Genomic DNA, 25,661 nt, shown 5'->3' on the forward strand with positions numbered 1-25,661 from the left:
GCTGGGTTTGGAGTGGTGTGGCGGTAATGGCTGCTGGGTTTGGAGTGGTGTGGAGGTAATGGTTGCTGGGTTTGGAGGTAATGGCTGCTGGGTGTGGAGTGGTGTGGAGGTAATGGCTGCTGGGTTTTGAGTGGTGTGGAGGTAATGGCTGCTGGGTTTGGAGTGGTGTGGAGGTAATGGGTTGCTGGGTTTGGAGTGGTGTGGAGGTAATGGCTGCTGGGTTTGGAGGTAATGGCTGCTGGGTTTGGAGTGGGGTAGAGGTAATGGCTGCTGGGTTTGGAGTGGTGTGGAGGTAATGTGTTGCTGGGTTTGGAGTGGTGTGGAGGTAATGGCTGCTGGGTTTGGAATGGTGTGGAGGTAATGGCTGCTGGGTTTGGAGTGGTGTGGAGGTAATGGGCTGCTGGGTTTGGAGTGGTGTGGAGGTAATGGCTGCTGGGTTTGGAGTGGTGTGGCGGTAATGGCTGCTGGGTTTGGAGTGGTGTGGAGGTAATGGCTGTTGGGTTTGGAATGGTGTGGAGGTAATGGCTGCTGGGTTTGGAGTGGTGTGGAGGTAATGTGTTGCTGGGTTTGGAGTGGTGTGGAGGTAATGGGTTGCTGGGTTTGGAATGGTGTGGAGGTAATGGCTGCTGGGTTTGGAGTGGTGTGGAGGTAATGGCTGCTGGGTTTGGAGTGGTGTGGAGGTAATGGCTGCTGGGTTTGGAGTGGTGTGGAGGTAATGGCTGCTGGGTTTGGAGTGGTGTGGAGGTAATGGTTGCTGGGTTTGGAGTGGTGTGGAGGTAATGGGCTGCTGGGTTTGGAGTGGTGTGGAGGTAATGGCTGCTGGGTTTGGAGTGGTGTGGAGGTAATGGGCTGCTGGGTTTGGAGTGGTGTGGAGATAATGGGTTGCTGGGTTTGGAGTGGTGTGGAGGTAATGAGTGTTGGGTTTGGAGTGGTGTGGAGGTAATGAGTATTGGGTTTGGAATGGTGTGGAGGTAATGGCTGCTGGGTTTGGAGTGGTGTGGAGGTAATGGCTGCTGGGTTTGAAGTGGTGTGGAGGTAATGGGCTGCTGGGTTTGGAGTGGTGTGGAGATAATGGGTTGCTGGGTTTGGAGTGGTGTGGAGGTAATGAGTGTTGGGTTTGGAGTGGTGTGGAGGTAATGAGTGTTGGGTTTGGAATGGTGTGGAGGTAATGGCTGCTGGGTTTGGAGTGGTGTGGAGGTAATGGCTGCTGAGTTTGAAGTGGTGTGGAGGTAATGGGCTGCTGGGTTTGGAGTGGTGTGGAGATAATGGGTTGCTGGGTTTGGAGTGGTGTGGAGGTAATGAGTGTTGGGTTTGGAGTGGTGTGGAGGTAATGGCTGCTGTGTTTGGAGTGGTGTGGAGGTAATGGCTGCTGTGTTTGGAGTGGTGTGGAGGTAATGAGTGTTGGGTTTGGAGTGGTGTGGAGGTAATGGCTGCTGGGTTTGGAGTGGTGTGGAGGTAATGGCTGCTGTGTTTGGAGTGGTGTGGAGGTAATGGGCTGCTGGGTTTGGAGTGGTGTGGAGGTAATGGCTGCTGGGTTTGGTGTGGTTTGTAGGTAATGGCTGCAGGGTTTGGAGTGGTACGGAGGTAATGGCTGCTGGGTTTGGAGTGGTGTGGGGTTTGTGCCACCTGTGCCATAGGGATACCGCAACTTGGCGAAGGTTCACTTGGTTCCCCAAAGCCTGCTCGGAGACTGACCTCTCCCAGGGCCCTCTGACCAGGTCCAGTGCCCGCCGCTCCACGACAGTGAGGGGTCACAGGTCCAGCAGGCCCTCTCCAGTCTTCTCCTCCCTCTCTCTGTGGTTGTGCGCTTCCTTCTCCGGGAGGGAACACACGACAGAAAATGCAGTGTTAGGCAGTCGGACGCGGGCAGCACAGGAGGTGGGCAGCGGGTGGCCTTTTTGAACAGGGCCCTACCCGTAGCAGGCGGTATGGGTGCTGGCATATGGTGCAGTGTGGGGAATGTGCGCACTTCTGGCGCGTCGCCCTCTAGCGGCGGGGTGGTGGGTAGTTACGGGTGTGTGGGATGGGGTTTGGTGCCAGTGGCATGGTGCTGGCTACTCACTCTGGCCACCCTGAGGAGGTCATGCAGTTTGTTCCAGCATTGCTGTCTGGCCTTGGCGGTGGGGCCATGGAGCTCATAACCTCTGCCACCTGCACCCAGGCCCGGTGTACAGCGGCGAGTGTTAGCCTCCTTCTCACCCTGCAGAACAGGGTGCCCCTCCTCTCCTCCACGGTGTCCAGCAGGGTGTCGAGCTCTGCAATTGTGAACCGGGGTACTGCTCTAAAGGCTGCCATCTTGTTGGCTGGAATCAGTGTGTAGGGAGTGGAATGCTTATAGGCGGCTGAAGCTTGTCAGCCTCCCGAGTGTCAATCCCGACCCCGGTGAATCGGACACCGTTTTTCATTGGAATTGCTGTTGTTACACGTGGCGCTGGTGCTAGCCCATTAACGGATCGTGAATTCCACCGGGACCGGCGGCGTTTCAGTGGGCGTAGAACATTGCCGATTCAGTCCCGGCGTCAGCACATAGTCTCTGAAACGGAGAACCAGTCCGCTATTTGAGTTCAGTGTGTAAACCTACATGAACAAACTTGTTTAAAGAAATTCCAAGGCAGTGATTTCGTAAGTCTGACAAAGTGCTATCTTCTATTGACTCTTACTGCACTTAGGGAATCTCAAGGATATGGTACAAAACTTAATGGACTACAAACTACTTTATTTAACTATATCAACACCACAATTAATACCATTGAGCAACAATCAGCATTCTAAAACTAACTCATATTTAGTATAGTCAACAGAATCTGACATAACAGCAGGAGTGGTGTTTAACTTAATCGTAATATTAAAAATTAATTTTCAAAGTTGCAGCATGTACTTAACAGAGTTCAAACAGCACTAATGTGCTTTCATTTTCAGTCTTTCTGAAGGAGCTGACTAGTTAGATCAGCAAACGGTTCAATTGGTTTCAATTTTATCTTTTCATCTTCCTTCAGCTTGCCAATTTTCTTCTGTCTTCTAAGCATTCATTTTAAAGTTACTGTTCCAGTAACATTCTTTAAATCTCTTCCAAAATATTTGAGATTTCTTTGTAAAGCCTTCTTCAATGTTAATCTGTGATACCTTGGGTTGCCACAATTGCAACATCACCTCACAGAATTTGAACAATTATTGTTGTCAATCATTTCAAAAAGATGATCAAGCTAGAAAGGCACATCTATACACATTGTTTAATAGCATAATTTTATAGATTAATTTGTTTTGTTTCAAGGACTTTACCACCACTGTTATCAGTAACAAATCTAAAGTGAACAGATTTCTTTTGTTTGTCTCTCATTGACCTAGACAAATGTACCAGAAATTGTATGTATCATATTAACTTGTATCTAAATAAGCTTTAATGTTACAGCCAGTTACACTTCATCGAACTATGCATATAATTCCTGAAAAAGTCAGTAGTTTGTCTTATCTACATATCGTGCCAACAATGTGAAGTGACAATCACAAGACTGCTGAAATAAAACATTTGTTTTAGTTATTTTGCTTGATCATCATTCTTGTGTATATTAGTTTTAATATTCAATTACATGGATTTGAAATAATTAACCCATACTTTTAGTTGCTTCTATAAGCTTCTGAGTCATTTGAAATTGTTCAGGTTTATTTTAACACAAAGATATGTTAAATAACGTGATTTTGAAATTAAAGGCCCTGAAAATCTAAAGGGCCATTTACGGCTGTACTGTGCCCTGGAGAAGGGTTCTTGCTCTGTCTGCTTATCCCTCCAGTGTTAACTCTGCAATGAACTGCTCATTTAAACAATAGCACAGCTTCTGTAGAACATGGAAATAATGCAATGGAGAGCAGCAGTATTAGAAGTAAAGCATTTAAAATGCTGTGAACAGCTGAAGATTGGAGCAGGAGGTTGAGGAACAGCAGGTACATTGTAAAAGGTTTGACAAAATCAAACATTAGTTGACCAGTCAGGCAGCTGTCATGGGTGGCTCTTGTGTCATGTTTTTTGGAACTTTTAAAGCAGTTCTTTAAGAGGAGCATCTGGCAAAGGCACCCAATGTCCAGCATTCAGCCCCACAGGAGAGCTTTTCTTTTTTTTAAATTTTAGAGTACCCAATTCCTTTTTTCCAATTTAGGGGCAATTTAGCGTGGCCAATCCCCTTACGCTGCACATCTTTTGGGTTATGGGGCGAAACCCACTCAAACACGGGGAGAATGTGCAAACTCCACACGGACAGTGATCCAGAGCCGGGATCGAACCTGGGACCTCGGCGCCGTGAGGCAGCGGTGCTAACCACTACGCCACAGTGCTGCCCTCCAGAGGAGAGCATTTCTAACTTCATGGGTAGATTTAGTGTTGTACCAGAATTGTTTATTTTGTAATGAGTTGTGCAGTATAAATAAAATTCTAGCTGCAGTTTTCTCAATGAGATTTCTCCACTGCTTTACACCCCGAGCCTCTTAAGTTGAACAACTCATCATCTGATGAACTGGGTTCTGATGAAATGCCAATGAGCTGAAATATTGGTCTGGACTTTACATTGCCCCACTGACAGGTTTGAAGGTGGGATGGGGCCATGCAAAAACCAGCAGGTGGGCTGTCCACTGCATATGTGCCTTCCCCTGCCCTGAGTGCAATTTTACCAGTGGTATGGGTGGCATTGGGCCACCAAACAAAAGGCCACTTCAGGGCTTCATCCCACACTACTGCCAGGAATTAACCAGCTGTGGGAGAGGCCCACGTCAAACCCCACAGGTTTTCTTGCATGGCTGGTGGCTGAAAAGGTAGTTCTGTCCTTAATGGGTCTCTGGGTTTAAACCCCCACTCCCTCATGTACCTCTCCTCCCATGGCCTCTCAAACCTTGGTCCCTACCTCATTTCGGCAAGGCCTGGCAAACCTTCAAACGTTTAGCAAGTCCTGAGCCAGTGCTGAATGTCTCGTCAAGCCCCGAGTGCCAGTACCAGCAGTGCTCCCAATGATGCTGCCGGTATTGGACGGCTGCCAGCCTCCAATTGGCTGGCAGTTCTTGGAGGTGACATTTCCTGCCCCCGAGAGGCAGAAGTCCGCTTCAAGTCTGTAAATGGCCAATCAAAATGTCTGTGGGGCAGCCATTCTTCTGCTGGATCGTCTCCCAATCAACATTTTAGCCAGATACCACAGCACTCTACAAAATGCAGCAGACGCCTATGCTCGCTCCACAGATCCTTCCAGACATGCAGAATATTTTCAGCATTTTCTGTATTTATTTCAGATTTTCAGGATCCACAGTATTTTATATTTGACTTCTCATCCTCAGTGACTTCAACCTCTATCTCAACTCATGAAATGAAAATGAAATAAAAATTGCTTATTGTCACAAGTAGGCTTCAAATGAAGTTACTGTGAAAAGCCCCTAGTCGCCACATTCCGGAGCCTGTTCGGGGAGGCTGTTACGGGATCATGCTCTTTCTCTCTTCTGAGTTCACTGTCTTCTTAACCTCCCTTTAATCTTTCCTTGCATGTGAACTCCCCAACACATATTCCCGGCTACCCGCTTGACCTAGGACTCCCATCCTATCAACCACAGATAAAGCCATCACTGATCGCTTCTTTGTATCAAGAGACTAATGGGTGCCTAGGCTCTCCATCAAGCCTCATTATGCATTCTTGGCTGGAAATCCAGACACCCATTGGTCTACTGAAACAGCTGCACCCAAAAACAATGTGTGGGGGCATGAGTTGACATGGATGGGGCATGGGGAATGTGTGGGATGAGGGTTAGAGGGCTGTTCTGTTTTACCATCATTATTACAGGAAAAAAATCCCACAGCACTGAGGCCGGCTTTTTAAATAGCCTACCTTGGCATTTGGCCCTTGTGACGGCCTCCGAATTGTTTCCAGGGCAGCAAGCCTGTCTCCAGTTAGCACCCATCCCCCTCCGAATGAAAATCCCATCTTTGCTGACACTGGATGTGATTCTCTGGACCCCCAGTCGTGTGTTTCTTGGCTGCGTGCCGTTCGCTGGTGGCGGGATTCCAACTTCCCACTTCTTGTCAATGGGATTTCCCATTGTAACCACCCCATGCCGCCGGGAAACCCACAGGCGGGAAAAGTGAATCGCAACAACCGCAGAATTCCTGCCACTTTCTCCCAAGTCTACTCTCCCATCATCAGCAAAGTAATGGAAGGAGTCATCAACAGTGCTATTAAGCGGCACTTACTCAGCAATAACCTGCTCACGGATGCTCAGTTTGGGTTCGCCAGGGTCACTCAGCTCCTGACCTCATTACATAGAACATAGAACTTAGAAAATACAGCACAGAACAGGCCCTTCGGCCCACGATGTTGTGCCGAACCTTTGTCCTAGATTAATCATAGATTATCATTGAATTTACAGTGCAGAAGGAGGCCATTCGGCCCTTTGAGTCTGCACCGGCTCTTTGAAAGAGCACCATACCCAAACTCAACACCTCCACCCAACACCAAGGGCAATTTGGACATTAAGGGCAATTTATCATTGGCCAATTCACCTAACCCGCACATCTTTGGACTGTGGGAGGAAACCGGAGCACCCGGAGGAAACCCACGCAGACACGGGGAGGACGTGCAGACTCCGCACAGACAATGACCCAAGCCGGAATCGAACCTGGGACCATGGAGCTGTGAAGCAATTGTGCTATCCACAATGCTACCGTGCTGCCCTTAAGAACAAATAAATCTACATTATATCATTTTACCGTCATCCATGTACCTATCCAATAGCTGCTTGAAGGTCCCTAATGTTTCCGACTCAACTACTTCCACAGGCAGTGCATTCCATGCCCCCACTACTCTCTGAGTAAAGAACCTACCTCTGATATCCCTCCTATATCTTCCACCTTAAATTTATGTCTCCTTGTAATGGTGTGTTCCACCCGGGGAAAAAGTCTCTGACTGTCTACTCTATCTATTCCCCTGATCATCTTATAAACCTCTATCAAGTCGCCCCTCATCCTTCTCCGCTCCAATGAGAAAAGGCCTAGCACCCTCAACCTTTACTCGTAAGACCTACTCTCCATTCCAGGCAACATCCTGGTAAATCTTCTTTGCACCTTTTCCAGAGCTTCCACATCCTTCCTAAAATGAGGCGACCAGAACTGTACACAGTACTCCAAATGTGGCCTTACCAAAGTTTTGTACAGCTGCATCATCACCTCACGGCTCTTAAATTCAATCCCTCTGTTAATGAACGCGAGCACACCATAGGCCTTCTTCACAGCTCTATCCACTTGAGTGGCAACTTTCAAAGATGTATGAACATAGACCCCAAGATCTCTCTGCTCCTCCACATTGCCAAGAACTCTACCGTTAACCCTATATTCCGCATTCATATTTGTCCTTCCAAAATGGACAACCTCACACTTTTCAGGGTTTAACTCCATCTGCCACTTCTCAGCCCAGCTCTGCATCCTATCTATGTCTCTTTGCAGCCGACAACAGCCCTCCTTACTATCCACAACTCCACCAATCTTTGTATCGTCTGCAAATTTACTGACCCACCCTTCAACTCCCTCATCCAAGTCATTAATGAAAATCACAAACAGCAGAGGACCCAGAACTGATCCCTGCGGTACGCCACTGGTAACTGGGATCCAGGCTGAATATTTGCCATCCACCACCACTCTCTGACTTCTATCGGTTAGCCAGTTCGTTATCCAACTGGCCAAATTTCCCACTATCCCATGCCTCCTTACTTTCTGCATAAGCCTACCATGGGGAACTTTATCAAATGCCTTACTAAAATCCATGTACACTACATCCACTGCTTTACCTTCATCCACATGCTTGGTCACCTCCTCAAAGAATTCAATAAGATTTGTAAGGCAAGACCTACCCCTCACAAATCCGTGCTGACTATCCCTAATCAAGCAGTGTCTTTCCAGATGCTCAGAAATCCTATCCTTCAGTACCCTTTCCATTACTTTGCCTACCACCGAAGTAAGACTAACTGGCCTGTAATTCCCAGGGTTATCCCTAGTTCCTTTTTTGAACAGGGGCCCGACATTCGCCACTCTCCAATCCCCTGGTACCACCCCTGTTGACAGTGAGGACGAAAAGATCATTGCCAACGGCTCTGCAATTTCATCTCTTGCTTCCCATAGAATCCTTGGATACATCCCGTCAGGCCCGGGGGACTTGTCTATCCTCAAGTTTTTCAAAATGCCCAACACATCTTCCTTCCTGACAAGTATTTCCTCGAGCTTACCAATCTGTTTCACACTGTCCTCTCCAACAATATCGCCCCTCTCATTTGTAAATACAGAAGAAAAATACTCATTCAAGACCTCTCCTATCTCTTCAGACTCAATACACAATCTCCCGCTACTGTCCTTGATCGGACCTACCCTCGCTCTAGTCATTCTCATATTTCTCACATATGTGTAAAAGGCCTTGGGGTTTTCCTTGATCCTACCCGCCAAAGATTGTTCATGCCCTCTCTTAGCTCTCCTAATCCCTTTCTTCAGTTCCCTCCTGGCTATCTTGTATCCCTCCAATGCCCTGTCTGAACCTTGTTTCCTCAGCCTTACATAAGTCACCTTTTTCCTCTTAACAAGACATTCAACCTCTCTTGTCAACCATGGTTCCCTCACTCGACCATCTCTTCCCTGCCTGACAGGGACATACATATCAAGGACACGTAGCACCTGTTCCTTGAACAAGTTCCACATTTCACTTGTGTCCTTCCCTGCCAGCCTATGTTCCCAACTTATGCACTTCAATTCTTGTCTGACAACATCGTATTTACCCTTCCCCCAATTGTAAACCTTGCCCTGTTGCACGTACCTATCCCTCTCCATTACTAAAGTGAAAGTCACAGAATTGTGGTCACTATCTCCAAAATGCTCCCCCACTAACAAATCTATCACTTGCCCTGGTTCATTACCCAGTACTAAATCCAATATTGCCCCTCCTCTGGTCGCACAATCTACATACTGTGTTAGAAAAGCTTCCTGGACACACTGCACAAACACCACCCCATCCAAACTATTTGATCTAAAGAGTTTCCACTCAATATTTGGGAAGTTAAAGTCGCCCATGACTACTACCCTATGACTTCTGCACCTTTCCAAAATCTGTTTCCCAATCTGTTCCTCCACATCTCTGTTACTATTGGGGGGCCTATAGAAAACTCCTAACAAGGTGACTGCTCCTTTCCTATTTCTGACTTCAACCCATACTACCTCAATAGGGTGATACTCCTCGAACTGCCTTTCTGCAGCTGTTATACTATCTCTAATTAATAATGCCATCCCCCCACCTCTTTTACCACCCTCCCTAATCTTATTGAAACATCTATAACCAGGGACCTCCAACAACCATTTCTGCCCCTCTTCTATCCAAGTTTCCGTGATGGCCACCACATCGTAGTCCCAAGTACCGATCCATGCCTTAAGTTCACCCACCTTATTCCTGATGCTTCTTGCATTGAAGTATACACACTTCAACCCATCTCCGTGCCTGCAAATACTCTCCTTTGTCAGTGTTCCCTTCCCCACTGCCTCATTACATGCTTTGGCGTCATTCATTGACAAAAGTGCTGAATGCCACAGGTGAGGTGAGAGTGACTGCCCTTGACATCAAGGCAGCATTTGACCTAGTATGGCATCAAGGAGCCTTAGCTCAACTGGAGTCAATGGGAATCAGGGGGAAAACTCTCCGCTGGTTGGAATCATATCTGGCACAAAGGAAGATGGTTGTGGTGGTTGGAGGTCAAGCAGCTCAGCTCCAGGACATCACTGCAGGAGTTCCTCAGGGTAGTGTCCTAGGCCCAACCATCTTCAGCTGCTTCATCAATGACCTGCCTTCCATCATAAGGTTAGAAGTGGGGATCTTTGCGGATGACTGCCCAATGTTCACCACCATTTGCTACTCCTCAAATAATAAAGCAGTCCATGTCCAAATGCAGAAAGACATGGACAATATCCAGGCTTGGGCTGACAAATGGCAAGTGCGGGTGGCATGGTAGCACAGTGGTTAGCACTGTTGCTTCACAGCCCCTTCAGCCTGGATGTTCACTCAGCACAAACTAACTCACTGCACAGCAACTGACCCATTGAGCAGGAAGGCGATGCCATGTCCATGTCATGTCAGTCCAAAGGTGTGCAGGTTAGGTGGATTGGCCATGATAAATTGCCCTTAGTGTCCAAAATTGCCCTTAGTGTTGGGTGGGGTTACTGGGTTATGGGGATAGGGTGGAGGTGTTGACCTTGGGTCGGGTGCTCTTTCCAAGCGCCGGTGCAGACTCAATGGGCCGAATGGCCTCCTTCTGCACTGTAAATTCTATGATAATGGCAATTACCATTTTGGGTTTCCCACTCTCTTTTTCCAAGTCTAAACAATCCACAGAAGCCAAAAGAAACAAATTGCTCCCAGCACCAGCAGAAACAGCGCATGTATCACAACCGTCCTCCAATGAGCACTATACAATCAAAGTTGTGGTAAAATGGACAGCGGCCCATGTTTTGGGCCCAATATAAAATTGAACACTCTCAATTAAGAATTGGACATTTTAAATGAAAACTGCAGTCTGCTCCAGGCTGACCTGATGGGAATTCGAACTTGGTCGTGTCCAAATACACTGAACACAGACGGACTGCCAGGACAAGTCTGGGCCTGCCCTGTCAATCACACATCAGGAGATAATCGGTCCTATTCATATGGATCGATTGTTTTGGTTTGCCCAGATAGAGCTAGACATTCTGGCACCCAGTTTTCCCGCCGTTACCATATATGGAGAGAGGTTATGTGCAAACAATACATCTAGGAATGGACAACTGGGATTGGGTTCCTGAGGGCCTGCAGAGTTGCAATTGGCTACACCATTGCGTATTATGACCCCTGTCCCGAGGCCTCATTAGCTGAGGGCCAGAGAACTTTCTGGCAAGGCACGAAGAGGGGTGTAAAGATTAACCACCCAAGACCCCTCCAGTGAAGACTCGGCGCCAAGGTAGGAGAGAAGATTCAACAACAGAACAGAGGCCGGAGGGAAGCAGCGTGCGACACCCTCCTTCGCGGACGAGGCCCTGAGACAACTGAGACTCAGAGAATTGGACCCACAGCTCGACTGAGTTTATCGGCACGGGTAGTATTAAGAATTTTGGGATTATTATTATTTCGGATAATTTAAGGGGAGTGACTGTGTTAAATAATAAATTTGGTTGAATCATAAATTTGCATTTGTCCTTTGTTTATCTAGCAAAGAAAGGCACCCGGGTAAATCGTTTGAGTAATAAACTGGCGAAGTGTCTGAGGTTTTACAAACAAAGTGGATAGTTATTTTGTAAATTTATACCTGTGGTACATTTTTGAGATATCAAAAGGTGTAACTGCAAATTCATGGTCCACATGTTAAGCACAGCAAAACAAGTAAATATTTGTCATTTTTTAATAAATCAGATCACAATGACAGGAAAAAAAAATCAATGTTCCCAAGATCTCCTGCAACATACGAACGGTGTCATCTCCCATTTTCCTATAGCAGATCTTGGGTGCTTAACACATTAACGAGTCAAAGCAATCAGTTATGTTGACTTGCTTTTGTTGTTTGTTTCCAATTATTGTACTTGTAGCCAGCTAAACAAAGCTCTAATAAAGTATACTGATTTCATAAGATTTCATTAGCTGTACACAGTGGGGGAAAAAAAGCAGTCCAGTGATTTTAGTCTTTATCAGGCAAGAACACAAAAAGACATTTCAATACCATTTTATGCACTTCTGACTAGAAACAAGCCAGAGTTCGTAAAGCTAGAGGGCGGGATTCTCCGAGCCTCCACGCTGAAATCGAGCTTGGTGCGGGGGTGGAGATTGGGCGTCAAACCCGAGATCGGGTCCGATGCCACTCCCGCGATTCTCCGGTCGCCGGCAATCGCGTGCGGCCATTGAAAGAGGCCCCCGTGGCGATTCACCGAGTGCAGCTGGCTGAGTTCCTGATGGCGTGGTTCTCTCATGGTTCCATCCGGCAGGAAGTCGGCATTGTGGCTGCTGACTCAGTCCGCGGCCGCCCTGTTGGGGGGGATCATTCATTGGGGGAGGGGCCTCCAGGACGGGGGCGCGCGATCTGGGGAGGGGGGGCTTATGTTTTCGGTGCCGGTCCCGGTGTGGGTCGGCCTAATCGCGCGGGGCGTCCGACACAGGCCGCCGCCATGCGCATGCGCGGAACCCCGACTGGAAGTGCAAGGCCCCGTATCGGCAGCCGGAGCTGCGAGAAGCACACTGGGGCCCTGCTGGCCCCCTGCAAATCGAAGAATCACCCTGGACGTTCTCCAGGTAAGTCCAGAGTGATTCACGTGCGTTTTATAGCCCCATTATTGGAGAATCTTGCCCAGAGTTCTTGCACAAACTCCATCTTCCCAGCTGTAACTACGTAAATACTCCTTCTCAGCAAATAGTCAAATTAATGTTTTTGGCATGGGATAGAACAAAAACTTCAAAGGAGACAAACATATCTTTCCTAATCTTTTCTATATTCTTGATCTGCAATTATTGCGAGGAAAGTCTTTCAGACATGCTGTATAATATTTCTATCTTTCATTTCCCCCTGAGAATTGCATTTATATAGACAAATTAACAAAAAAAGGGTAAGTATCTATTAACATCTTTATACAAATTGAATTTTATGAATAGTTACCAAAATATTAAAATATTATTCATAATGTATCAAATGCACAAACGATTGATTTCTTTCTGTTTCCAGTATCTCATTAGGATTCGCTGAAATATAATCTTCCTGGGATCCACATCAGGATTCTGTTGTTAAAAGAAAACAGATTTGCATTTGTACAGCGCTTTACACGGCCACTGGATATCTCCAAACACTTGAAGTGCAGTCATTGCTGCAATGTGGGAAATGCAGCAGGCAACATGTGCTCAGCAAACCCCCATAAATAGCTATGGTGATAATGCAATGATGCACTTTCCGAGACTTCATTAGTGAACAAAAAGGGATTTATTGAGTGATCTTCAAGAGCAGCAGCATGTTTACAGCTAGCTCGAAACTACCTCTGCCTATTAGAACTCCTCCCCCTGGGGTGATTCCCCACTTGAATCCCGATTGGTCACCCAGGCCAGATGACCCTTACAACGACGTGTTGCCCTTAAAGGGACAGTCACCACAGATAATGATCAGATAACAATTTTTATGATGTTGATTGACATTCTAATATTGGTCAGGACACCATGAATAATTCCTCTGCTCTTCTTCGAAATAGTGCCATGAGATCTTTTAAATCCACCTGAACAGGGAGATGAAGCCTCAGTTTAACGACTAATCTAAAAAAGTGTCATATCCAATAGCGTAGTGCTGTCAGTAGATTGCTAGCCTTGATGTTTCTGCTCAAGCTCTGGAGTTAGGCTTGAACCCAGAAACTTGTGATTCAGAGGCATGGGTGCTACCAACTGAGCCACAACCATCCCTCCAAAGGGGCCAAAATTATTGAAGTGTAAACTATTTAATGTATAGTAATTTTTATGCCATAAATCAAAACACTGTTAGTCCCAAATGGCATCAAAACCGAATGTAATCCTTTTGGAACATTGAACCAGCATGAGGGTACCACTGTTCATGCCGAACTGTGCACATGCTTGGCCGCACAGCAACCTAGAAGGAACCATACAGGCTTCATTAAATTTTAAACTCCCGCAGTGCGGCTGCACAAGAAGGAGTAAAGTTAAAGCACATGTTCCGTGGACAATAACAACATTTAACACTTTTCCTGTATCCCTTGACACTATTGGTATCTAGAAATCTATCAAAATCCGCTTTGAACATAATCAATGACTGAGCCTCCACAGCTTTCTGGGGTAGAGAATTCCAAAGATTCACCACCCTCTAACTGAAGATTTTGTATGTCAGGCTAATTTTCATTATCTGTATAATTTGAATTTTGTAACTTTATTCCTAATGTTATTTGCATTAAGACCATAAGTAGGAGCAGAAATAGGCAATTTAAACCCATCAAGCCTGTTCTGCTATTCAGTGAGATCATGACTGATCTGAAAGTATAATCCTCAACTCCACATAGAGAGGCAGTGGCGTAGTGGTATTGTCACTGGACTAGTAATCCAGAGACCCAGGATAAAGTCTAATGGCGACCATTGTCGATTGTTGTAAAGAAAAATTCCAATTAAGGGGCAATTTGGCGTGGCCAATCCACCTAACCTGTGCATCTTTGGCATGTGGAGGCGAAACCCACGCAAACACGGGGAGAATGTGCAAACTCCACACGGACAGTGACCCAGAGCCGGGATCGAACCTGGGACCTCGGTGCCGTGAGGCAGCAATGCTAACCACTGCGCCACCGTGCTGCCCACTGTCCTCATTCCTTTGTGATTACCCTTATAAATAGAAATATACATGGAACATAGAAGCAGGCTTTTCCCCAGGGTAGAGGGGTCAATTACTAGGGGGCATAGGTTTAAGGTGAGAGGGGCAAAGTTTAGAGTAGATGTACGAGGCAAGTTTTTTACGCAGAGGGTAGTGGGTGCCTGGAACTCACTACCGGAGGAGGTAGTGGAGGCAGGGATGATAGGGACATTTAAGGGGCATCTTGACAAATATATGAATAGGATGGGAATAGAAGGATACGGACCCAGGAAGTGTAGAAGATTGTAGTTTAGTCGGGCAGTATGGTCGGCACGGGCTTGGAGGGCCGAAGGGCCTGTTCCTGTGCTGTACATTTCTTTGTTCTTTGTTTGTTCTTTGTTCAGGAGGAGGTCATTCAGCCCTTCAAGCCTGCTCATTATGATCATGGCTGATCATCAAATTCAATAACCCTGATCCCACCTTCCCCCCATATATCTTCATTCATTTAGCCCCAAGAGGTATATCGAATTCCTTCTTGAAATTATACATTTTGGCCTCAACTACTTTCTGTGGTAGTGAATTCCACAGATTTACCAATCTCTGGGTGAAGAAATTTCTCCTCACCTCAGTCCTAAAAGGTTTACCCCTTATCCTCAAACTATGACCTCAAACTCCTGGGTAGATCAGGTGAGCGCATGTTACAGTGAGATTAGCTGTTCCGTCTAATATGCAGATTTTCCAAATACTGATCCTGCCCACAATTGCCGGGCTCCAGATCGCGACGTCTCACGAGATCCCGTTAGATTTTGCAAGGCGTGGCGAGCCAGGTAAATTCCGGAGGAGGCCTCTCCCGGCATCTACCAGCCACGTCGCGTCCCAAAATGTAATTTAAAGATCATACCTGCACTGGAAATTACACAAGTCTTCCTGCACTTGTCTCCAGTTTCAAAGCGATTAGCATTTCCACTGCAGCCACCATACCAAAATTGTGCACAAGCATTTGCTTGTTTGTCATAATACCATTTAATTACATAGTCACGGCATGTTCCTTGGTCTAAACGCAGTTGACAGAGAGGATCTAGAAAAAATGGAATTAACATATTTGCATCATAAGTTGAAAAGTAGGTCAGCTTTAAGAATTAATTGACCAAAATAATTGAAATATGTTTGAAAAATAATAATTTGGCAATGAAAATTTATTGTAGATTTTATATTTGGAATCACAGGATGGGATTTTCCGGCCCTTCCTGCCGGCAGGATTGGAAGATCCTACTTACGGCCAATGGTGAGGTGCCTCCGCAGCTGGAAAACATGCAATGGGGGGATGGAAAATCCGGCTCATAATGTTTCATCAAATTCAAATAAATTAATTAGCATTAAGGGCACTATATAACTTTCCCATCTACTGTTAAAGATTGACTTGCTGCCATAAAGGCTTCGTCACTTCCCAGAATTGTATGAAGTGCAGTGACTTTTCTCAAGACAAGTTGGTAGCATTTTATTTGTAGTATCACCCCAGGGTATTAGTCGAAGGAAAAAGTTATACGTTTCTCACACATTTTTCTGGTGTAGAAAAACTGCCCATCTTCACTGGGCTAACAACGCCCAATCTCAAAGATATCTTCAAACTGCAATACTCATCCAGACTTCTTTGTGCCATTTAACACCTTGTAAGAGAAGCTGAATGTTTACAATATTTTACTGCTGTTCTTTGATGCTATCCCAGTTTAATTAAACCAGTATCCTTCAATTATTCTAGCAATCAAATCTGAAATTCATACCCACTTCTTCTGCTGCATTCTAATGTACCGTGGTACTTGACCACTCTAGTTAGCAGACTTAAATCATCATAATTTATGCACAAATTAAGATCTTACCTGAAACTGGAATTTGTAATGTTGAGGATATGGACAATGTGGATTCTGTCACTGGCTTAACAGATTGTGAATGTAGATCTGGAACTTGTTTATTGATTGAACGAGAGCTACTGCCCTTTGACTGAGATGATGAGGTAACAAGTTTTGAGTCTTCATTCTTCTTATCATGTGCTTCTGGATTTTGGTTCACCTGCATGATATGAAATATCAACAACTGATCGTGTATGTGAAGGAAATGACAGTGACGGTAGATAGGCAATGGCAAACATTCAAAGAGGCATGGGTGAACTGCAACAATTGTTCATTCCTGTCTTGCACAAAAATAAAACAGGAAAGGGGGCCAAACCATGGCTTACAAGGAAAATTAAATAGTGGGCGGAATTCTCCCCAAACATTTCTAAGTGTGATCTCCGGCGGGAAACAAGGTGAAATTCACTCTGGGTGGGTTAGGTGAAATCCACAACGCAATCCAGCCACACTTGCTGCGCCCCGAACTCTAAGTGACATCAAGGTCCCCCATCCCCCCGAGGATCGCTGGCACTGGGGCTCTCTCAAAGGGTCTCCCTTCCGGCTCCGCCTCTTCTCACTGGCATCAGGCACCCCCCCTTAAAACAATCACCGGTATCAACGTCAGCAGCCCCCCGCCGCACTGCCCCGCAGGTGAGCGACACTCCATTATGGGGTGCCCCTCAAGACCACGCCCCCTTTCAGGTCCCTTCCCTTGGCAGTGCCCACCTCGTTTACGAGATTGATTACTGGGATGGTGGGACTGATGTAAGAGGAGAGATTGAGTCGGTTAGGATTATATTCGCTGGATTCATAGAAATCTATAAAATTCCAACAGGACTAGACGGGGTCGACGCAGGAAGGATGTTCCTGATGGTGGATAGTCCAGAACCAAGGGTCACTGTCGGAGGTTAGGGGTAGACCATTTAGGACGGAGATGAGGAGAAATTTCTTCACACAGAGAGTGGGGAGCCTGTGGAATTCTCTACCACAGAAAGCAGTTGAGGCCAAAACTTTTATATTTTCAAGAAGGAGTTAGATATAGGTCTTGGGACCAAAGGATATTGGGGGGGTGGGGGGGAAGCAGGAACAGGTTACAGAGTTGGATGATCAGCCATGATCCTACTGAATGGTGGAGCCAGCTCAAAGGGCTGAATGACCTCCTCTTGTTCCTATTTTCTATGTCTATGTTAAAACATAATAAATCAAAACTATTATTGGTGACAATTCCACTAATCATTTTCAAAATCTTTTATCCTCAATCCCTGCTGAGTTAAGTTCTTAGATTTGACTCGATACAAAACATAGGCAACAACTCCACTTTTGAAACAGAGGCATGCTGGCGAATAATGTATAACAATATGAACTAAATTTTCATGCAGAATTGACAAGACCAATTGGTACCTGTTCACTGACCTTTGAATTTTTTCCTACAGTGATGGATCCAGATGGAGATGGCTCCACTTGTGCAGTTACTTTAATCTTTCCAGATACAATTGTTTGCCTAGGTTTCGCAGAGCTTGATTCAATTTCGTTTCTGGTATGTGTAGAACTAGGAACTGAATATAATGGACTTCTGCTTGTTATTACTCCATTTCTAATTCGATTGTATATCAATGCACCATTTTCATCTTCACAGAACTGTCTGACCAATTTCAACTCCAGAGCTAAAAATGGGAGAAAAGAAAAACTATTATTTTTTCTTGCAATTCACATTGCATTCTCCTTATTTTCATGAAAGCCATCTAACTCTGTAACAATCACTTTCAGCCAGCTCAGCCAGTGCCACAATACACAATGTCTAGGCAATTGGAGGATACACAATTATTGGGATAACTGCCCACTCAGTTTTCTGCTCTCTGAGGAGAAAAATAAACTTAGCAATTTGCTCCACCCATTGTTAAGCTAACTCATTCAGTAATTTTTTTAAACTAACATTTGAATAACATTCAAAGCTTTGTGGAATAGTTATGAAAGGGTAAATATATTAACAGTTAATATATTTTAATAAATCTAACTGTTCTATATTGTAAAATCCCGTACAGGACCTATATTGTCTTTTCCATGCTCCGTGCGGAGTACGAGCTCCCCTGCTCAGTGTATATAAGGTCGGCCAGTAAGGCACCAAGAACCCGGTAGGGATCTACCGGATAGTCTATGTATTGTTTGTGTAAATTAAACATTGTTCTCATTTTACTCGGTATAGACTCTCCGTGCCCTTATTAAATATATAAGAATTTCTCCTCCTTGCTTTGCCCAACTTATCCCCCTCCAACCTCATTATTCTTAATGGTTGGAAATGAAGATCATGCAATCTTTTTACCTTTCTACAGATGCCACTCCATGGTTGAGCATGAGGAGATGTGTTCAAGTGATCTAAAAGGGACCTAAATTTTGTCAATGCAAAGTCCTGACTTGGCAAAGATGAGAAAAATTATGCCCTATAATAACTACTACAATGGAGACTGAAGTTGAAGCTTGATCTCCAGTTTGGAGATCTAATACTAGTATGATTAATACTGAATTTTTTAGCTAAGCAGTAATTGTAACACAGTAAAATTTTGTCCTCAACACCCTTATAGTTGGAAAAAGCATCAAGTGATGATCCAACAGACATGACGCTAACCTGCAAGAGTGTTGAAATCATCAATGAGGTACATGTGCTCAGCATCAGGATCTGAAGCAATTAGGTTCAGTTCACGTAAGAATTCAGCTTGAGTTGGGTCTGTGGCATTTACAATACCAATGGCAAACATTTCAATGTTTGCAGCATGAGCCTCGCGCACAGCAACATCCAGTTTAACAGTCTCCCTTCTGTCTGCCTGTCCATCTGTTAATACTATAGCAACTTTCTTCACACCAGGCCGAGCTCCATAGAATCCCTCCTGTGTTGCTTTGCGGATGGCGGTTCCTGTGTGCGTGCCTTCTCCCATGTACAACATTTTCCTAATTGCCTGTTTGACATCTTGCTGTGTCAAGTATCGACTTAGACCAAATTCTAATCGTACTTCCAAGCTGTACAGCACAAGACCAATTCGGGTGGCATTTCTACCAACCGTCACTTTGTCAACGAGTGCAGTGACAAAATCTTTTATAATTTCGAAGTTATCTGGTCCCACACTCTCTGAGCTATCAATCACAAAGACAAGTTCCATTGGCCTTTCTTTACATTTAATTCCACAACCTGTTAAGAAAAATAATTGAAATAGTACATTATTTAAATAGTATCTCTTCATGTTTAATCACAGTCAGTATATCAAAATGTATATTTACAATATTAAAGTAAACTAAAATTTTTGATAATTTAAGTGGTGCACTAGAAATAACAGATTAATGTTTGCACTGAACAACTCCCGTGTGAACTTTGTCATTGTTGAAAGACATGTAACAATTTGAATAGTAAAATTGACAATGCATTGAATTTATTTATCATTATAACAGTTAAAAATATTTGAAGGAACACAAAAAAAATAATTTTAAAAATGTATTCTCCTTCTAGGTTTGAATATCTAGGCAGTGAAATGTGGAACAAAATCGTTCTTCATTACATGGTTTTACCAACTATACAGACTTAGGATAGATAGCACTATGGTAACAAAATGATCAGTTTTCAACAGATAACTCACCACAAATTTCTTTTATCATTCTGATGATGTCCTCCCTCTAATTATTTATATAAATTCAAAATGAAAATAATTAATATATTTGCATTAATTTTTTTTGTTAATACCAGGCATTCATATTTGTCATATATGTCATGAACAGAACATTTCTGGAGAGATGATTTGTCAGCAAATATCTCTGCATTAACAAGTTACAAGAAGTAAAAATATTCACAAGCTAGACCTTGAACCAGTTTTTTTTTTAAAGTGAAATGTGTGAAGTTGGTGATAATGAAAATGAAGAATGACAGTGCTGGAAAATTGGATACCTTTCTTCTTTCTGATAATGACATACTTAGAGGTTGGATGTAGCATGCACTGGACGCCTCCTGCAGTACATTTGTACATTTCTTTCCTCAGCTATATTATGGAAGCAGATGGGAATTTATTTAAATCTGCTTATGTGCAAACCTCACTTGGGAGTATTTAACCCGCACATCCAGACATAGGAACAGCTTCTTCCCCACAGCTACAAGCCTCCTCAACGACTCCCCCCTCGGACTGATCTGTTCCCTGTAAGAACACTATTCACGATGCCCTATGCTGCTATTGCTCATGTATTTGCTTTGTTTGGCTCCTTGTTCTGCACTGTAATCAATCACTGTTTGTCGATGTACCATTTGTCAATGTACTCTGTTGATTATTCTCTTTGTCTACTATGTACGTACTGTGTACGTTCCCTCGGCCACAGAAAAATACTTTTCACTGTACTTCGGTACATATGACAATAAATCAATCAATCAATCAATAATGTTCATAACATAGGTGGGAAGCAGAAAAATGATTTATGATGCAGTACAAGCACCCCTCCACTTGATGATCATGTCGCCCAAAATAAATAAAAGCATGAATATGTCAATGTCATGTTCCCTTAGCTTTTTTGATCATTTTGCCAAAAACTGATTTGGAAAAAGACTTTTAAATGTTGCTTTAAAGCAAAATGTATTCACACAAGTTAGAAAAATGGCACTGAGGAGATACGTGATTAACATGCTCAATAAGTGGCTCTCTGAACAGACTGTAAACAATTAGCAAGTCATTATGTTGGGAAATCTATGATCCTGGGCACTGGTAAAGGTGTTTCACTTACTTCCTTTTCAACCATACACAGAAGGAGATAAAGTCAGATAACTCGGGTGTAGTAAAAGTGGCAAAAGCAGCCAAGGCTGCAAGAACTTTTCAATGCAGGGGTCAAACATGACCTTCTGATGTGGGAAAACATGGTGTAATCATTATTTTATATTAATTTTGTGAAGAAAATTGTACTGGATGAACTAAATTAATCTGAACATAGCCCCGAACAGGCGCCGGAATTTGGTGACTAGGGCTTTTCACAGTAACTTCATCTGAAGCCTACTTGCGACAATAAGCGATTTTCATTTCATTTCATATTGTTCTGTGTTCACTCACTATGAAATAAATCAGATTTATATCTGGACTCATCTCATCAATTGTTCAGTCTGCATCAGAGATTAGGTGGAATTTTCTATTTTCTGCGCAGAGCGCTGGTTGAGGGGTGGGCGGTGGGAGGGTGTCGGGGAGACACCAGTCCACAGCTCACCTGCTGCACAGCCAGCTTTTCTTGGCAGATAATACAGCACTCATGCTGGCAGGGTGGTGCCATAAAAAGCCAGCAACCGGGAATCCCGAGATTGGGGCGCCCTTCCAAACCCCGATAGAAAACACAAGAACCCCTCACACACAGATGGATCCCCTCAGTATGGGGGACCCCGCCCACCCCTATGGGGGACCCCGCCCACCCCCCCCACCACATGCACAAGAGAAAACCTTCCCCCCTCCCCAAAACCGAGATGGGGAACTCCCCCCAAAGGAGCACCTCAGAAGTGCCCCCTTGGCACTGCTCCAGAGGGAGTGCCAGGGTACTGCTCGGGCCTGCCCTTCTCCCCCTGAGGACTATACGTACCTATGTGCCCCCGGCGGGTTCACATTTTTAAAAAACAATTATTTTTTTCCAATTAAGGGGCAAATTAGCATGTCCAATCCACCTACCCTGCATATCATTGGGTTGTGGGGGTGAGACCCACACAGGCACGAGGAGAAGGTGCAAACTCCACATGGACAGTGACCAGGGCCGGGATGGAACCTGAGTCCTTGGTGCCTGAGGCAGCAGTGCTACCCACTGTGCTACCATAAAAACAGTTAACCTCACTACAGGGGGCAGCATGGTGGCACAGTGGTTAGCACTGCTGCCTCACAGTGCTGAGGCCCCAGGTTCGATTCCGGCTCTGGGTCACTGTCCATCTGGAGTTCGCCCCCACAACCCAAAGATGTGCAGGGTAGGTGGATTGGCAACGCTAAATTGCCCCTTAATTGGAAAAAATGAATTGGGTACTCTAAATTTATTTGAAAAAACCTCGCCACATGATATGTTGGCGAGGGGAGAAATTCCTAATGTGGTGGGACAATATGGCGGGAAAGCCCACTAATTATGTGTAAATGCATTTAAATGAGGTTGCCAACCTTCCTGGGCAGGAACCTCATTAGGTCAGCGGCCAGGGGCTGGGAGAATCAGAAAACATGATCTCACCAGCGAGATTCTCTTTTCCCCAGTCTCACGATATTTTCACCCACATCACCAGTTGTGCTCATGGCGAACGTGGGCGCAAAGTCACGGCAAATGAAAAGAACGTATGGCAATGACACAAATATCCAGTGCAGATCATATTCAGATACCTCAAATGCTCGGACAGCTTACAGAGGTGTCTAGCACCACTGTATCTGACAGAATAGCTAAGGCAATATCCTAGACCTGTGACAGTCATGCATCACCAACATAAACTAATCTGTTCTCAAATATTATTTCCTGTGTATTGTTTCGTGCTCTACATTAGCACGGCAGTATTTAGTGCTCCTGGAGGAATGTTAGGTCAACCACGTAATCTGGGACTGTATTCAGAAATACGGTGCGATCTAACTAAAAATAGAGTCCATGGGTTTCTAGTCCAGTATCATAAACAGTTGTCCAGAGGACTCATAAGGTACTCAGTTTACTGAAGTTGCAGAGTGCAATATTATAAAGTACTAGCTCTGAACAAATATTTTACTGAGTAAAAGATAAAGTCGCATAGTCCCAGATGACCATAGGCTGCTTTCCCCTTTGAGGGGGAGAGCTGACTGGTGGTGATTTAACTTGAGGATCACCACACCTCAGGCAAGTGGCGAGGTTGAAAAGACGGGACCTTCATAAATAACCTTGGTTATTTTATCTAGTATGCTATATATAGCAACCTTGTTCTAAGGATAAAATAATTTTCTTGCCGTTGTTCTGGACTTGTGCTGTAACTTCAGCAGAGACTTGTACCATCCATTGGAAAATGACAATGACCTGGCTCCATTAGGTGCTCGCCATTTCTCGTGTTTTCCAGGCAGCCTTGTTTGGACTGGATCCCTGAAAGATTTTATTAAAAAAGAGAACGTGTTTGGACGCCCTCATACACAAGATGTTCCATGGAGGTGGTGGGTGCAGCCCTTGCCAGTCTCAGAAGGCAGCTAGGTACTGGATTTTCTGGATGCACGGGACAGATGGATTCATGTTGTGGCCACTTGTAAATTAGGAGTCGCACAAACTCCAATGAAGACAGTGCTGGATGATACCAGCTGGTACGATCCCAGATAACTGTTGGGATCATGACTTAACCTTATCTCTCAGGCCTTGAAATCCTTTCTAAAATGTGGGGCGGGATTCTCCGACCCCCCGCCGGGTTGGAGAATCACCGGGGGGGGGGGGGGGGGGGGGGGGCGGTGTGAATCCCGCCCCCACCGGCGGCGGGGATTTGGCGAGGACAGGAATCGCGCTGCGCCGGTCGGTGGCCGCTGGTAGCGGCCCCACCCCGGCGATACTCCGGCCTGCAATGGGCTGAGTGGCCGCCCGTTTTCGGCCTGTCCCGCCGGCGTAAATTAGAGTATGTACTTACCGGCGGGACCTGGCTGCGCGAGCAGCCTCTGGGGTCCTCGGGGGGGGGGGCGCAGGGGGATCTGGACCCGGGGGTTGCCCCCACGGTGGCCTGGCCCGCGATTGGGGCCCACTGATCCGCAGGCGGGCCTGTGCTGTGGGGGCACTCTATTCCTCACGTCGGCTGCTGTGGTCCTCCACCATGGATAACGTGGACATGAACCCCCCCCCCTTGCGCATGCGCCGGGATGACGCCAGCACACGCTGCCGCTCCCGAGCATGCACCAACTCGCGCCGGCCGGCGGAGGCCCTTTGGCGCCGGTTGGTGTGGAGCCAAGCCCCTTCCGCGCCGGCTGGCGGGGCGCAAACCACTCCGGCGCCGGCCTAGCCGCTGAAGGTGCGGAGGATTCTGCACCTTCGGGGCGGCCCGATGCCGGAGGAGTTCACGCCACTCCCCGCCGCCGGGACCGCCCGCCCCGCCGGGTAGGGGAGAGTCCCGCCCGTGGTGTCCAGAACTTAAAACAAATTTCAGCTTCTTTACCACATGGACTGCGGCGATTCAAGAAGGCAGCTACCACCCCTTCTCAAGTACAATTAGGGATGAACAACAAATGTTGGCCTAGCCAGCGAAGCCCACATCCCGTAAAAATTAAATTTTAAAAAAGTTAGTATTTTATAAAATTTGAGCATCAGTTCCTTGCATTTTTACTCAATCCTTCTATTAATTATCAGGGCGGCACAGTGGTTATCACTGCTGTCTCACAGCTCCAGGAACCTGGGTTTGATTCTAACATCAGGTGACTGTGGAGTTTGCACTTCCTCTCCTTGACTGCGTGGGTTTCCTATGGGTGCTCCGGTTAAATTGCCATTTGTAAGGTTACTGGACTTAGGTAGGGTGATCTTTCGAATGCAGACTTGATGGGCTTCTATCATAATGAAGTCAAGGAGCACGTATATTTTACAACAGCCTTCTCAATTTGTACTGCTACCTTCAAAGATTTATGTACATGCACTCTGAGGTCCATCTGCTCCTGCACTCCCTTTAAAATTGTATCATTTACTTAATATTGCCCCATCTCATCAAAATGTATCAGTTCACACATCACTGCGTCACCTTTCATTTGTCCCTTTCACAAGTCTATGTTCTCTTGAAGTCTGTTTCTATCTTCTTCATTGTTAACCACATTTCAGAGTTTTGAGTCATCTATGGATTTTCAATAAGTGTCCTGTACAAGTCCAGGGCATTAATATATACCAAAAAGAGCAATGGTCCTAGCACCAGCACTTGTCCTAGCACCAATCCCCGAAGAACAGCACTTCCCTCAATTCTGAGAAACATACTTTTACCATTAATCTCTGCTTTCTCTCCCATAGTCAATTTTGTATCCACACTGCCACTGCCTCTTTAATAATAATAATCATTATTGTCACAAGTAGGCTTATATTGCAATGAAGTTACTATGAAAAGCCCCTAGTCGCCACATTACGGCGCCTGTTCGGGTACACAGGGAGAATTCAGAATGTCCAAATTACCTAATAGCACGTCTTTCGGGACTTGTGGGAGAAAACCGGAGCACCCGGAGGAAGCCCACTCAGACACAGAGAGAACGTGCAGACTCCGCACAGACAGTGGCTCAAGCCGGGAATTGAACCTGGGAGCCTGGCGCTGTGAAACCATAGTGCTAACCACTATTCAACCACACTGCCCTGCAGTTTGGGCTTTAAATTTGTGAACATCGATTATGTGGTACATTGTGAAATGCCTTTTGGTGTATCTACATGGTTCTATGTGAAAATAACCATTACTCACTGTCAAGCCAGGATCACCTTTTACTCCAGGTCTACCCTAAGCAATTGGAAGCAATT

At 45.5% G+C, this 25,661-nt stretch overlaps 1 protein-coding gene across 1 annotated transcript in view; it reads right to left on the minus strand.

The window, feature by feature from the left end:
- Positions 1-11,407: 11,407 nt before the first annotated feature.
- col28a2a (collagen, type XXVIII, alpha 2a) overlaps positions 11,408-25,661 on the minus strand; it is a 225,029-nt gene continuing 210,775 nt past the window's right edge. The window contains exons 30-36 of the mRNA XM_072475914.1: positions 25,606-25,641; positions 19,847-19,883; positions 18,847-19,404; positions 17,637-17,887; positions 16,215-16,404; positions 15,239-15,415; positions 11,408-12,782 (exon numbers count right to left, since the gene is read on the minus strand). Coding sequence (XP_072332015.1) covers positions 12,775-12,782; positions 15,239-15,415; positions 16,215-16,404; positions 17,637-17,887; positions 18,847-19,404; positions 19,847-19,883; positions 25,606-25,641 — 1,257 coding nt within the window. The 3' untranslated portion in view covers positions 11,408-12,774. The remainder of the gene's footprint in view (positions 12,783-15,238; positions 15,416-16,214; positions 16,405-17,636; positions 17,888-18,846; positions 19,405-19,846; positions 19,884-25,605; positions 25,642-25,661) is intronic.

Source organism: Scyliorhinus torazame, chromosome 2, assembly GCF_047496885.1.
Source record: "Scyliorhinus torazame isolate Kashiwa2021f chromosome 2, sScyTor2.1, whole genome shotgun sequence".
NCBI classification, from domain to species: Eukaryota; Metazoa; Chordata; class Chondrichthyes; order Carcharhiniformes; family Scyliorhinidae; genus Scyliorhinus; species Scyliorhinus torazame.